At 42.6% G+C, this 14,913-nt stretch overlaps 1 protein-coding gene across 2 annotated transcripts in view; it reads right to left on the reverse strand.

Moving 5' to 3' along the window:
* Positions 1 to 14,913, reverse strand: part of CDH12 (cadherin 12) — a 919,272-nt gene that overhangs the window by 44,804 nt on the left and 859,555 nt on the right. For both annotated transcript variants that reach the window (XM_050937418.1, XM_050937417.1), the window contains one exon: positions 10,033 to 10,220. In XM_050937418.1, the coding sequence (XP_050793375.1) occupies positions 10,033 to 10,220 (188 nt within the window). The remainder of the gene's footprint in view (positions 1 to 10,032; positions 10,221 to 14,913) is intronic.

The raw sequence follows: 14,913 nt of genomic DNA on the forward strand, positions 1-14,913 counted from the left end.
TGATATCTGGACTAGGTGCCGGCTTCCTTTTAGTAGCTGGAATGGGACAGAAGCTCTGCTTCACTCAGTTCACCAAGGTGAACATAGAAGCTCAGGAAAAAGCCTGTGGCCCAGGCAAAGAATGGGAAAAGGAAGGTTGATTTTGTACTTTGGTATTTTTGGACTATCATTATTCCAGAAAGGTGTGGCCTAGTTAATATGGAGATCTAATCCAACTTGCCAGTGAGAGCAAGTGAGGAAATGGCTGAATTCCCATGACTATAAGGTGAGATCTCGTGACAACGTGGCACATAAATGCTTGTTTTTGCAGGCAGTGTGCTAAGAATGGAGTTAATCAGCCTTGTAATAATGAATTACGAGCAAAATGTATACAGACAGTACACAATAACAGCTAGAATGTTTAAAGTAAACTGGTGTTGATAGATGTCTAAGCAAAGGATAAATTTCCCACTCACCTATAGGGAGCTCCAAAAATGTTACTAGCCTATACAAACTTCTGCAGTGTTTCAGTTCTTGAACTGCTACCAAAAAAAAGCCTCAACCAACCAAACAAAAAAACCTGGCAACGCTGGCTGATCTGGTCTTCAGGGACTCAAGAGCTTCACTTCTATTTTTGATCACTTCATTAGCTTTGTACTTTTTTGATGACCATCATCATCTTTCTGATAGCATTCTTTGCTTTATTGTGGGTATGTACTTATGCCAAAGGCTTGGTATGTCTACTCCTCCTTGTTAAAATGTGAAGTCTCCCCATACTTCACACACATGGAACATCCTCTCTGACAATTTACTGTCTGTCCTATTCTGGGTATCGGTGTCTGCAAAAACCCTTGACATTCCCTTGGGTCACCATAGTTTATAGGTTTTACTGCTCTTGTAATATATCCTGCAGCATGTACAAGTGTCCTGTCATTAACGTTATTGGCTAATGAAACTTTTGCTTTTTTGTTACTGTGAGAATTTTTAAAAAGGAAAATACTCCTTTGAAGTGCAAGGAAGTACTCAGGGCCGGCTCCAGGCACCAGCTGACCAAGTACGTGTTTGGGGTGGCACCTTGGGGCAGGGCGGCGCTTGGGGTTTTGTTTTGTTTTTTGGTTCCTCAGGGCAGCGCTGGACGGTTTTTTTTTTGTTTCTGCAGCCCAGCGCTCGGGGGGAGCTTTGGGTGTTGCGGCGCTTGGGCAGTACGGGGTGCTCGGGGGGCAGGACTTCGGGGGGGCGCTCAGGGGGACAGGGGCTTGGCGTGGCGCTGGGGGGCAGAGGCTTGGATGTCACTCAGAAGGAGGGCGGGGGCTTGGCGCAGCGCTCGAAGGAGGGCAGGGACTTAGACCAGTGCATCGCTCAGAGGGGGGCGGGGGCTTGGCGTGTCGCTCGGAGGGGGCAGGGGCTTAGAGCAGCGTGGCACTTGGAGGGGGGAGGGGGCTTAGAGCAGTGCAGCACTCGGGGAGGGTGGGGGCTTGGCACGGCGCAGTGCTCAGGTGGCGTGATGCTCAGGGGCGGGGCTTCAGGCGGCGTGATGCTCGGGGGAGGGCTTCGGTGGTGTGGCGCTCACAAGGGGCGTAAGGCGGGTGACTCTCTTCTTTTTTGCTTGGGGCGGCAAAAAAGTTAGAGACGGCCCTGAAAGTACTGTATTCCCCAAATCGCCTTACAGAAGCTGTGGTAGTGAAATAATGTCTGATTTGGTAGTTCCAAATTTCTGGTTGTTTTATAATCACTTTGTAAGCATCCATTTTTCATATATGGTCTGGTTTCATATGCCCAGTGATATGTTATGGCTTACTGGAAGAAGGTTGAGATACCCTGGGAGCTCAGATGCAAATTCCATAGGTCTGACTCAATATTCATCATAGAATATCAGGGTTGGAAAGGCCCTCAGAAGGTCATCTAGTCCAACCTCCTGCTCAAAGCAGGACCAATCCCCAGACAGATTTTTGCCCCAGATTCCTAAACAGCCCCCTCAAGGATTGATCTCACAACTCTGGGTTTAGCAGGCCAATGCTCAAACCACTGAGCTAAATAAACTTACTGTCATACAGTTTACTGTGTTTGGTTCTCGCTGTTTGGTGTGTTCCATTCTAGTAAGATGAGGGCGATGTGTTGATATCATGGGGAAATATTTTCTCCTCCCACATTGGGGTGCAGTATTCTGCACAGTAGTAACCTACTACCCACAGGCATTGGCTCTTTCTATTACTGAACTTGTTTGTTTCTGCTGTAGTTTGTGAAGCCCTTTGGGATGAAATAAGCTATATAAATCTTTAAAAAAGGGTTTATGTAGTGGTGTTGTATCTGTGTTGGTCCCAGGATATTAGAGAAACAAAGTGGGTGAGATAATATTTTTTTATTGGGTCAACTTCTGTTGATGAGAGAGGCAAGCTTGGGAGCTTACACAGAACACTTTTTCATCTCTGGGAAATGTACTCAGGGGGTTGTTAGAATCAAGTTCCCTAAAGACAAGGACACACTCACTCAAATCAACACCAGACCCTGCTAGAACAACAGATGCAAAACCTAAAGACATATTTCCACGGCTATGATGATCAGCAGTCCCACACCTTTCAAGAAGCATGGGTCCTACACATGCCTATTACATGTGATGTACCTCATCCAGTGCACTAAATGCCCCAATAACAACTATGTTGGTGAAACCAAACAGTCACTGCACTCTTGAAAGAGCTCAGATAGAAAAAAAAATTCTCTCACCAGTGGACAAATGCTTCAATCATCATTGTATCTGATCTCTCAATCCACATACTGCACAACGTCTTCAAAAGATGAGCCTGAGAGCTTAAATTCATAACTGCTAGAAACTAAATATCATGGACTGAATAGAGACACTGAATTGATGCTTATTACAACAATTGATACGCCACCAACACCACCCCCATGCCCCAGCTGCTTTTTTTCCCTTCTCCTTTCCTTTCCTCTCAGGACTGGAGGTGTGTTTTATGGACCACTTCATCTTGAATCTGCCCTCTGGTGTCCATGCCTTGTCGTGGCAGGACAGCTTGCATGCTCTAACAATCAACAGAGTCTGTGTCAGTGGGGGCTTTTTGCTCCTGGTAGGTTCAACCATGCTGGATTGTTCTGTGGGGGAAGGGCTAGAGAAAAAAGACATCTTGGTCCTCCAGGTTGGGGGTTAGGCACAGGGCTAACAACCCTGTCCCGTAAAAATCAAAATATGTTACGGGAACAGCGATGGAGAAATCCACCATTACTGTGTGTGATGGCCTTCAGGAGTCAATGACCCATATGACTGCCAGTGGTGAAAGCTGAAAGGAAGCCACTGGCATGAAGACTGAAGTGCTCAACACCAAGACAAAAACCAAACTTGTTTTTTGTAATGTACGGACAATGTACGAAACAGGGAAACTAGCTCAGGTCACAGCAGAGATGAGACATTACAGCTTACGTATACTGGGTGTTAGCGAGAGCAGATGGACGGGATCAGGAAGATTAACAACAGCCTTGGGAGAAACTTTGCTGTATTCTGGACGGGATGATGGACAACACCATGAGGGTGTTGCCAATATTTTGAAGAAAGGAGTGGAGCATTCCCTACTCGACTGAAAGTCCATCAGCAGAAGACTTATGAGAGCCAGACTGAAAGGGAAACATCATAATATCACACTGATTCATTGCTATGCTCCGACAAATGGAAGTGATGGAGAAGTAAAGGACAAATTCTACCTTACATTACAGGCGAAGTTAGAGACACCACCATACCATGACCTAACTATTGTCATGGGAGGCCTGAATGACAAGGTCGGTAAGGATAACACAAACAAAGACAGAGCAATGGGAAGACATGGGTGGAGTATCATGAATGAAAAAAGAGATAGGCTTGTTGATTTCTGTAATATGAATGACCTAGTCATTGGCGGAACCCTATTTTAACATCGTGAAATTCACAAACTGACACAGTGTTCTCCAAATGGCAGAGATAAGAACCAGATTGACCATATCCTGATCAATGGCAAATGACAACGTTCACTGACAGATGTGAAAGTGAGAAGGGGTGCAGATGTTGTCAGCGACTACACCTTGTGACAGACTCCATCAAGCTAAAACTGAGAAGTGTGGTTCACCAAACAAAGGGCATAGACGTTATGACATTGACAAGCTAAAGTCCCCTGAGATACAGAAAGCCTTCCTTCTACAGTTAAAGAACAGGTTTCATGCACTTGCAGACCTTGATGAAGAGGAGGGGAATGAAGATGAGGAGATCAACAAGAAGTGGGACAAATAATAACTTACACACAGAGCAGTGAAGCCTGTCTAGGATACAAGCTGAAGAGAAGGAAAAACCAGACGAACCATGAAGAAAAAAGTTTTAGACACAGAATCCCGGAAGCTAAAGGACAAATACTGTGAGCAGTATAGCAAGGCGCACTGGGAGATCAAATGCCTTCTGAGAGCAGATAAACAACATTATATGGATAATTTGGCAATACAAGCAGAGGATGCAGCTGCTCATGGTGAACAAGAAACAGTCTATAAAATGACATGGCTTATCAGTGGTAAAGAGCAGACACCAAGACACTCTCATTGGAGACAAACAGGGCCACCTACTAACAAGAGAAAAAGAACAAGAAATGTGCTGGACAGAGCATTTCAAAGAATTGCTGACCAAGGAGCCACTTAAAGAGGAAACAAACATCCAGGAGGCAGAAGAAGATCTTGATATCAACACAGACACCCCAACTAAGGAAGAGATTGTTCAAGCCATCAAATCCTTTAAAAATGGGAAAGCTCCTGGCAAGGATAACTTGAATGCAGAATTGTTCAAGGTAAATCTTGAGTTAGCAGCATCTATCCTGGTCCCTCTATTTACATCAGTCTGGGAAAGGGGAAAAGTGCCGGGTAAGTGGACCAATGGTGTTATAGTGAAGATACCAAAGAAAGGAAATCTCAGTGATAACTGGCGTGGTATCACACTTCTATCTGTGCCAAGCAAAGTATTGTGTAAAATCATTGAAGGCTTTTGATAGCATTCACAGGACCAGCTTTTATTTCAACTTTATATGCAATGTTGATCACAGTAAGCTCAGTTTTGAAGTGAAAACAGGAGTACGTCAGGGTTGTGTCATATCTGCAATTCTCTTCAACATTGCCATCAACTGGGTAATGCAATGTACAACAGAAGACATGTCAAGAGGCATTAAATGGACATCCTTCTCATCCTTTGAAGACCTGGACTCTGCTGATGATCTCGCTCTCCTATCACATACCCAATGCCATATACAAGAAAAAAACAACTTGACTCAACTCATTTAGCCAGCAAATTGGATTGAAAATTAACCTCGATAAGACAGATATCATGACCTTTAATATTGCTTCACCATCCCCGGTATGGATAGAGGATTATGTTCTCACCAATGTAAAAACATTCACATACTTGGGCAGCACCATCAGCCAGGATGGTGGAACAAGCCAGGATATCCGGAACAGAATCAATAAAGCCAGGAACACCTTCAGGAGCTTAAATACAGTCTGGAAATCATCAACATAAAAAACCAAAACCAAAATTAAGATTTATCAGAACTTTAATGTACTTTGAACATTACTTTATCATGCACAATGTTGGAGAAGGAGAAAGTATGACATGTCATACTATCTTCATTCCATAAAACCTGCCTCAGAAAAATCCTCCGTATCTTTTGGCCGACACAAGGAGCGTAGTGTGTACGTGTAAAACCAATTCAGTCACTGTGGTGGATGTACAATGATATAACTTAGGTCGCCTTAATTTTGTAGTGTATACTTGCCCTCAATACATTTCCCAGAGCTGAAGAAAATCTCTGTGTAAGTTTGAAAGCTTGTCTCTCTCACCAACAGCAGCTGGTCCAATAAAACATATTAGCTTGCCCACCTTATTTCTCTATAAAATGATAGTCACTGTCTATGAAACAAAGATACATTTATGTGCATAAAAATGAGTAATTATATGTCTAACTACTAATATTTGTGAATTTAAAAAACAAATTGATTAGAATGTTGTTTTTAAACCATAAGGAATTCCCCTCTACACACACTTTTTACTTCATTGCTTTCATTTTCCTTGGAGCTATTCCTATACCAACCACACGGTGGTGCTAAATGCCAGTAGGAGCCTCTGACTTGCAGAATGTAACATAATCTGTTTCTTGTTCATAGAGTGATCATTGTAATAACTAAGCTTATACACTGGATCTTACCTTGAAACTAAATGGTCAGCAACTCCATTCTGAAATTTAAGATGTGCACCTATTCCATATGAAAAGCATTGGCTTACAAAATCCATCTAGTGCCAGAGAAGCACAAAACTCCCTCTCCTTGTCAATTCACTTGGAATACTGAAGAGAAAAACCTGGCATGTCATTTCTGCCAGCAAATGTAGCTTTTTACCCAAACAAATTTACAAAGACATGTTCAGCATGACATGTTTCGTTTTCATATAGAAATTGAACCATTCAAAAGAAAAAGCTTTATGTGGTGAATAAGAGGGTCTACCATTGGGAACTTTTCATGGCAAATAAAAGCAAGCTTTACAAATAGCTTGACTTTGTTTTGATACAGCTCAGCGCTGAGCTACAGCAGTGGTCCAGAGATGTTAATAGTCTGTGATACAGGAAGCAGAGAGGGGAAAGCAAACTGGCTTTGCAAGCAGACAATAACTGTTTGTTTGGTTAAATGGTGGTACTGAGAAAATTGTGATTTTTAGTCAAATAGTTACTGGAGTCTTAAAGATGAACCTTCACATTAATAGGTCCAAATTTAGCAAAGTACTTAAGCATATGCCTAACTTTAAGCATTTTAAGTAGTCCTGTTGAGTCAAGAATGTACTTTGAACAGTTTTTATGTTGAACTTCACAACAACTAGGCCCGTGTGAGTAGTACCATTGACTATATGTGTAGTGAGCATAACCCACATTGTAGCAAATATCTAAGGGAGTTGTGAATGCTCAGCACCTCTGAAAATCATGACCTAGATCAGAATCTAGCAAAACAGTTGAAATTATGCTTAATTTTAAGCCTGCAGGTATTCCATGGAAGTCCACCAAATAAGTGTCTTGATTTAAAATACATAAATAAATAAAGTTCATGAATAATTTTAGAGGCTATGTGATGGTCCTTTTAAAAATATGTTCCTTAGTGTAAAGACTAACTAGTATGAAAGGCTAGTGTGTTTTCCAGGGATTTCATTGTGCATAAAACAATACAGTAACTACTGGTATCCTAGACAGAGGCAATGCAGGTTTGTTGCTTGGCTTGTACTGAGCATGCTCGGTAACATCTGCTGGAGCTGCTCCCTCCTTCTCTCCCCTCGCCCACTCTCAGCAGGTAGGAGTCTGCATAAAAAATGCAGCTGAAGAGCCTAATTGCTGTATTTTATAGGAACAATGCAAATCCAAACTTCAACATTGAATATATTAGCACCCTTTTACTGGGACAATATTCCAGTTAAAATACTCATTCCTGAACCTAAATAGAGGGTGTATCTCACTGCCTGATCACACCATATGTGTGCACTTATTATAACAGACAACTAAGGGAGCAGGAGGTTTTCTGCACCTCTGAAAATCATGTTGCTCTTATTTATGACTCCCTCCAGTAAAGCATCTACATCGGTGCACAACTTTAAGCTTGTGAATCTTTAAGCACCCAAGCCATTGAAGTCGGAAGGGATAAATCAATGGGAATGTTACTCGAGCAAAATCATTCAAAGGGCAAAATGCAGGATCAGGGCCTATTTAAAGGCATCCTTCAGAGGAGGGCCCTGCACTCTGGAATTATTTCTTTTGCATTACTTCATACTACAAAGCAAGAATTCTTGACCTTCAAAGCCTCTCTCTAACTGCAGGCTTTTTCTGGTGACAACGACTGAGAGGGGATTATGGGTGGGGTTTTTTAGTTTGTTTATTTTTTTCCTATTCAGTGCCAGAGTTCTGTTGCTTGCATTAGGTAAGGTTGATTGGCCAATATATTATAGTAGGGATGTTTTATTGTTGTAAATGCATTCAGAAGATAACAGGTAAAGGTTGACAATGCAAAAGCTAAAATAAGTAAATACAGCAAAAATAGTGTTAAAACCCCAAAATAGTCAGACTGAGGATTTACCTGTGTCCATGAGTTTTTATGAGTGGCTCAGTGAGATATTAACCTCTTCCTCACAAGCCAAAAAGTGGGGTCTGTGAGAAAATTTTTTTTGTTTTTGAAATTTGTTTCATATTAGAATTAATCTGTTTTTTTTTTTTAAATCCTGTGAACCAAAAATCCCCCCAACACACAATTCTGTTTTGGAAACACCAACAGATGGTGTTTCTGAAATGAAATCTGCTCCCTGGGAACCTGAGAGTGGCTGAATGAAATTGACATTCTTGTTAATTTCAGGGCTACCCCAGAATCCTAGCCTCTAGGCTCTAACAACCCTGAGAGCTTTATCTAGAGCTAGGGTTCTCAGGGCTTTCAGGCTCCCTGTTGTGGAGCTGGAAGCCAACCCCTAGTAAGAGCTTAGGCTCCTATGACTTTCAGAAGTGATGGTAGAGACATAGCAGGCTTCTCTGTCCCAGGGCAGGGGGGATGTGAGGGGGCTGAGTGCCTGGCTCTTTGCCTTTGCAGTCTTCCAGGAAAGATTTTGTCAATTTCACCGCAAAAGTGAAATTCACAAGAGCCATACAGAAGGGCAGTCAGTTAGCCATCCTTCTTGTCCTCCCCCCCAAAAAAACAAAACAAAACAAAACAGAAAAATGAATTGTTTGGTCAAACTGAAATTCTCTCACATTAAAAATTAGTTTTGTGAAAAGGGTTATTTTTCATCAAAAAATCATTGCAACAGAAAATGTTGACCACCTCTACATGGAAGCCACTTAAGATGGTCTTTTTTGTTTTGTTTTGTTTTGCTTTTTTGCACTAGTGTAGTTGCATCAGTGCAAACCCTTGTACTCATGTGTTGCTCCAGTGTGGGAAAAATTTTCAAACAGTGCAGCCTATCCCTTCTTCAAATTTTTTTGCACAAGTGCAGTGTGTATACACTGTAGGGCAGCTGCATTGCTGAAGCTACACGGTTGTGAAAACCTCTCTCCCTCTCCTCACACACAGCATAATGGAGGCTTAAGAGAAAACCCAGGGCCAGGGAGAATTTAATCTTATCTGAAGCCTACTATGCCTGCTCAAATTTGTTTTTTCAATCAATCATTTATACTCATTATTGGTTCAAACTTGGCGTCTGGTGTCCCTCACTGTGTTTTTACAAGTGTGACAGTTAAAAATGTAGCTGTTTTTGAAGTATCTGCTCAGGCAAATGGGTAATCAGAATTTTCCTAAAGTGAGAGATGTAATTTTTCGAATAATTCATCAGTTAAAAATGACAAAAGAGATTATATCCAAACTTTTGCAAATGAAGAAGGAAAAAAAGGCTGTCCTGGAAATGATGAGGTATGGAAATGAAAGCTTGAAGTCAGGTATTGGGTGATAAACTGCAGGTGACCTTGTCCTATGATTAAAGGTCAACAAAAGATTATAACGGAAGAGACACCAGCAGGGAGCAAACCGTCATGGTTGAAGTACCTGAAAGGAACCTCTCCACACCAGGTAGGTGGAAGACCTACTTGGAGAAACATGTGGCATAGGCAGGGGTAGAAACCTTACTGGGAAGAGGCTATAAAATTCATCTTGAATAAATTAATAAAATAAAACAATGTCAAAATCTTAGTAAAATGTTATGATTGACCTGGAATTATATATTTTCCAAAATTTTATAGTGTGGTAAATTTTGGCTTTTTGTTCTGAATTAGAACATATTTTTTAAAATGTCCAAATATCCTGAAGTATGGAAATCTTGGTTCCTGATCAGCTCTAATAATTAGTATATAAATAAAACTCATGTGCCATAGGTCATTGTTGATTGTGTGTGACACGAGGTGAAGTTCTGGCTCCACTGATGTCCATGAGATCTTTGCCATGGATTTCAATGGTACTAAGATTTCACCCTATATGACACATATCATGACTCATTTTCAAATTTCAGCCACTAGATTTGTAGTAAATGAATACCTTTTTCAGTTTGATGACCCCTTCCTGGGTGTTCTCATCTGTAGTGATGTCAAATAAATTCCCTCCATCTCCTGGGACAATGTTGTATTCAATTTCTGCATTTTCCCCTAGGTCAGGATCCACAGCTCTGATTCTTCCAATGGCTGAACCAACAAGTGAGGACTCGGGTACTTTCAAATGGAAGATACCTGAGAGAAAGTGTTAAACAATATTTTTTGGGAGTTAACACAATACATTTGATCAGGAAAAAGCATCCTGTATCAAACTAAACCAGCCTTTGTAAAGATGATGTGCTCACAGCAAGATCGAGTTAGAAAAAGACATGTCATGTGACAAGTTAAACATGGTACAGTTAAATTCCCAGAGCCTCCAAATATGGGTTTACGAACCCTGGAGAGCTTAATTGTATGTTTTAAAAGTCTGTCTATATAGTTGACCCTTTTTGATTTGTAGTTAGTGCATGTTTATGAGCATTACTACGTAGTCTATTGAAGATGTTTTAATTAATGTAAGTCCTGTGGCCTGAAGACTTAGACTGAAAGGAGGTCACTACAATCATCTGTTGGTGAAATGGGAGTGTCCCAGAAGTGCTTAAGAGCTGAGACTCCACTGGCAAGAGAGTTGGAGAGCTGGCATCTGTTGGAGAGCAAAGAGAGTAGACAGAAAGGGCCAGGCCTCATTTTACATTTCAGTTTTGTGATGGTTTGGCACATTGTGGTTAAAATTCAGTTATATTTTGAGTATGGGGGACAACAAAATGGAATCGACATTGCTGGGAAATGCAAGGCCAAAACACTGATATTAAATATGCCTGGGCTTTCCCTAACTGACACTGCTGTCAGGCACTATTGGGTTAGGGAACCTGGACAAAGCAGAGGAAGAGAGAAAGGGAGAGGGAAAGGGAGAGGGAGGGGGAAAAGACTATTTTCCGATACTGGGAGACCCTGTCTAGTGGTAAGGGCTTTGTCAAGGTCCTAGATATCAATGATCTCTCTCTAAGAGCTGAGCCAAGCCTGCTGTATTGTGGAGTGTGCAGACTGGTGGAAACTTCAAGGCAGTAGCGGCAGGTTGGTGGCAACAGATGGTATAGGGCAGTAGTGGCAGTGGCTGCACGGTGATGAATGGTGCCAAGTGGCAGCAGCAGTTGTTCTATGGTGACAGATGGCTCAGAGTGGTGGTGGCACCTTCGAGGGATATACAGCATGGAGCAGCAGCAGGGATAGGCAGCTTGGTCTGAAACTTCAGAAAAAGCAGTAGCCTACCCAAGTGATTCTGGAGTAGGCTCCCTACCTAGCAATTAAAATAGAAATCATCTCCAGCTGAGTTAGTTAGTTGGGCCTCTAACCAGCCCCACAGCACTGACCAGCTAGAATCCTTTAACTTCTCCAATCCAGGGCAGCTAACCATGAGTGGGAGCTGGGGAGCAGTTCCAGCACGTGTATGACATCTAAAAGACATCAGCCACTCTCAATGGCCAAAGGAAGACTGAGGTCGGGATTAGTGTTCAGACACTTTATAAAATGGAACCTGGAGCTGTTTACTTCTGCCAACACCTGGAAGAATATTTAACATAATGTTGCAACAGCTAAATTTTGTTTTGTTTGGAAAACTGGATAGAGTTTATCCATCCATTTCACAGTGATGGCTAATGAAAAAATATAACTGCAGTAAGACTCATAGACTCATAGACTCATAGGTCAGAAGCCAGGAAAGTCTTTTGCCCCTACTACTTCCCTCGGAAGGCTATTCCAGAACTTCACTCCCCTAATGGTCAGAAACCTTCGTCTAATTTCAAGTCTAAACTTCCTAATATCCAGTTTATACCCATTCGTCCTCGTGGCTACATTGGTACTAAACTTAAACAATTCCTCTCCCTCCCTGACGTTAACCCCCTTGATATATTTATATAGGGCGAGCATATCCCCCCTCAGCCTTCTTTTGGCCAGGCTAAACAAGCCAAGCTCTTTGAGTCTCCTTTCATAAGGCAGTTTTTCCATTCCTCGGATCATCCTCGTAGCCCGTCTCTGAACCTGTTCCAGTTTGAATTCATCCTTCTTGAACATGGGACACCAGAACTGCACACAGTATTCCAGATGGGGTCTCACCAACGCCGTATACAACGGTACTAACACCTCCTTATCCTTGCAGGAAATACCTCGCCTGATGCATCCCAAAATCGCATTTGCTTTTTTAACAGCCGTATCACATTGGCGACTCATAGTCATCCTGCTATCAACCAGTACCCCAAGGTCCTTCTCTTCCTCCGTCGCTTCCAACTGATGCGCCCCCAACGTATATCCAAAATTCTTATTATTAATTCCTAAATGCATGACCTTGCACTTTTCACTATTGTATTTCATCCTATTTCTATTACTCCAGTTTACAAGGTGGTTCAGATCTTCCTGAATAGTATCCCTGTCCTTCTCCGTGTTAGCAATACCCCCCAGCTTCGTGTCATCCGCAAACTTTATTAGCACATTCCCGCTCTTTGTGCCAAGGTCAGTAATAAAAAGGTTAAATAAGATCGGTCCCAAAACCGATCCTTGAGGGACTCCACTGGTGACCTCCTTCCAGTCCGACAGTTCACCTTTCAATACGACCCTCTGGAGTCTCCCCTTTAACCAGTTCCTTATCCACCTTACAACTTTCATATTCACTCCCAGCTTTTCCAATTTAACTAACAGCTCCCCGTGCGGAACCGTGTCGAACGCCTTACTGAAATCTAGGTAAATTATATCTACCGCATTTCCTTTATCTAAGTAATCCGTCACCTTCTCAAAGAAGGAGATCAGATTGGTTTGGCACGATCTACCTTTAGTAAATCCGTGTTGCAATTCGTCACAATTACCATTGACCTCTATGTCCTTAACTACTTTCTCCCTTAAAATTTTTTCCAAGACCTTACATACTACAGACGTCAAGCTAACAGGCCTATAATTACCCGGATCACTCTTATTCCCTTTCTTAAAAATAGGAACTACATTAGCAATCCTCCAGTCATACGGCACAACCCCCAAGTTTATCGATTGCTTAAAAATTCTCGCTAACGGGCTCGCAATTTCACGCGCCAGTTCCTTTAATATCCTCGGGTGGAGATTGTCCGGGCCCTCCGACTTCGTCCCATCGAGCTGTTCAAGTACGGCCTCTAGCTCAGTTGCAGTAATATCCACTTCCATATCCACATTCCCGTTTATCATCCCTCCATCATCGCAAGGTTCCTCACTAGTCTTATTAAAAACTGAGGCAAAGTACTTGTTTAGATGTTGGGCCATGCCTAGGTTATCCTTAACCTCCATTCCATCCACAGTATATAGCGGCCCCACTTCTTCTTTCTTTGTTTTCTTCTTATTTATGTGGCTGTAGAACCTTTTACTATTGGTTTTGATTCCCTTTGCAAGTTCCAGTTCAATGTGGCTTTTAGCCTTCCTCACTTTATCCCTACATGTTCTGACCTCAGCAAGGTAGCTTTCTTTACTGATCCTGCCTTCCTTCCACTCCCTGTAAGCTTTCTGCTTTTGTCTAATCCCCTCTCTGAGTTGCTTGCTCATCCAGTTTGGCCTACAACTCCTGCCCATGGTTCTTTTCCCCTTTCTCGGGATGCAGGCTTCCGACAGTCTCCGCAGCTGCGACTTAAAGTAATTCCAGGCCTCCTCCACATTTAAATCCACTAATTCCTCCGTCCAGTCCACTTCCCTAACTAATTTCCTTAACTCTTTAAAATTAGCCCTCGAGAAGTCAAAAACCCTAATCACAGATCTATATTTGTTTATCCTTCCATCTAGTTTGAACTGAATCAGCTCATGATCACTCGAACCAAGGTTGTCCCCTACCACCATTTCTTCTACGAGGTCCTCACTGCTCACCAACACCAAGTCTAAAATGGCATCCCCTCTTGTAGGTGCTTCAACTACTTGATGAAGAAATCCATCCGCTATCACATCCAGAAAAATCTGACCCCTATTATTCGTGCAAGTACTCGTCCTCCAGTCTATATCCGGGAAGTTGAAGTCCCCCATAATCACACATTTCCCCTTTGTGTTTACTTCATTAAAGACATTAAAGAGGTCTCTATCCATATCCCAATCCGATCCCGGTGGTCTGTAGCACACCCCAAGCACTATCTCAGGGGAAGCTCTAGTTGCTTTTTTACCCAGCGTGATTTTTGCCCAGACGGACTCTGTCTTATCCATTCCATCGCATCTTATTTCGCTACATTTAATTTCATCATTGATGTACAAGGCTACTCCCCCACCTTTGCCTTTCTTCCTGTCTTTTCTGAACAGCACATAGCCTTCAATACCCGTGCTCCAGTCATGAGTACTATTCCACCAGGTTTCGGTAATCCCTATAATATCCGGCTTCACTTCCTGCACGAGCAACTCCAGTTCCTCCATCTTGTTACCTAGGCTCCTCGCATTAGTGTACAAACCTTTTAATTTTCGGCGTTTGGCGTCAGTGACATTCTTTCCCCCGTCGTGCACAAACTTTCTACCACCAGCATCACCCGTTACTCTGGTTTCTACTCCACTATTCCTCCTTGGATCAAATCTTGGGGCCGCAAGGGTATCCCCGCTCACTTTGTTTACTTCCCTCTCCAGGTTATGTTCTGGCGTGGAGATCTCCCGAACATTTCCCAACCATCTCCCCCAACTTTCTAGTTTAAAGCCCTCTTGATGAGGTCGGCGAGCCTCCATCCTAGAATTCTATTTCCCTCCTTGCTGAGATGAAGTCCATCCTGAGCAAACAGTTGTCTATCCGTAAATGCGTCCCAGTGACCGTACATCCCAAAGCCCTCCTTATAACACCACTCCCTGAGCCATCTGTTGATCGCCATAATCTTGTCACTCCTTCGTCGCCCCGCTCTAGGAACCGGCAGAATCC

The sequence above is a fragment of the Gopherus flavomarginatus genome, chromosome 2 (assembly GCF_025201925.1).
Source record: "Gopherus flavomarginatus isolate rGopFla2 chromosome 2, rGopFla2.mat.asm, whole genome shotgun sequence".
Classification (NCBI taxonomy): domain Eukaryota; kingdom Metazoa; phylum Chordata; order Testudines; family Testudinidae; genus Gopherus; species Gopherus flavomarginatus.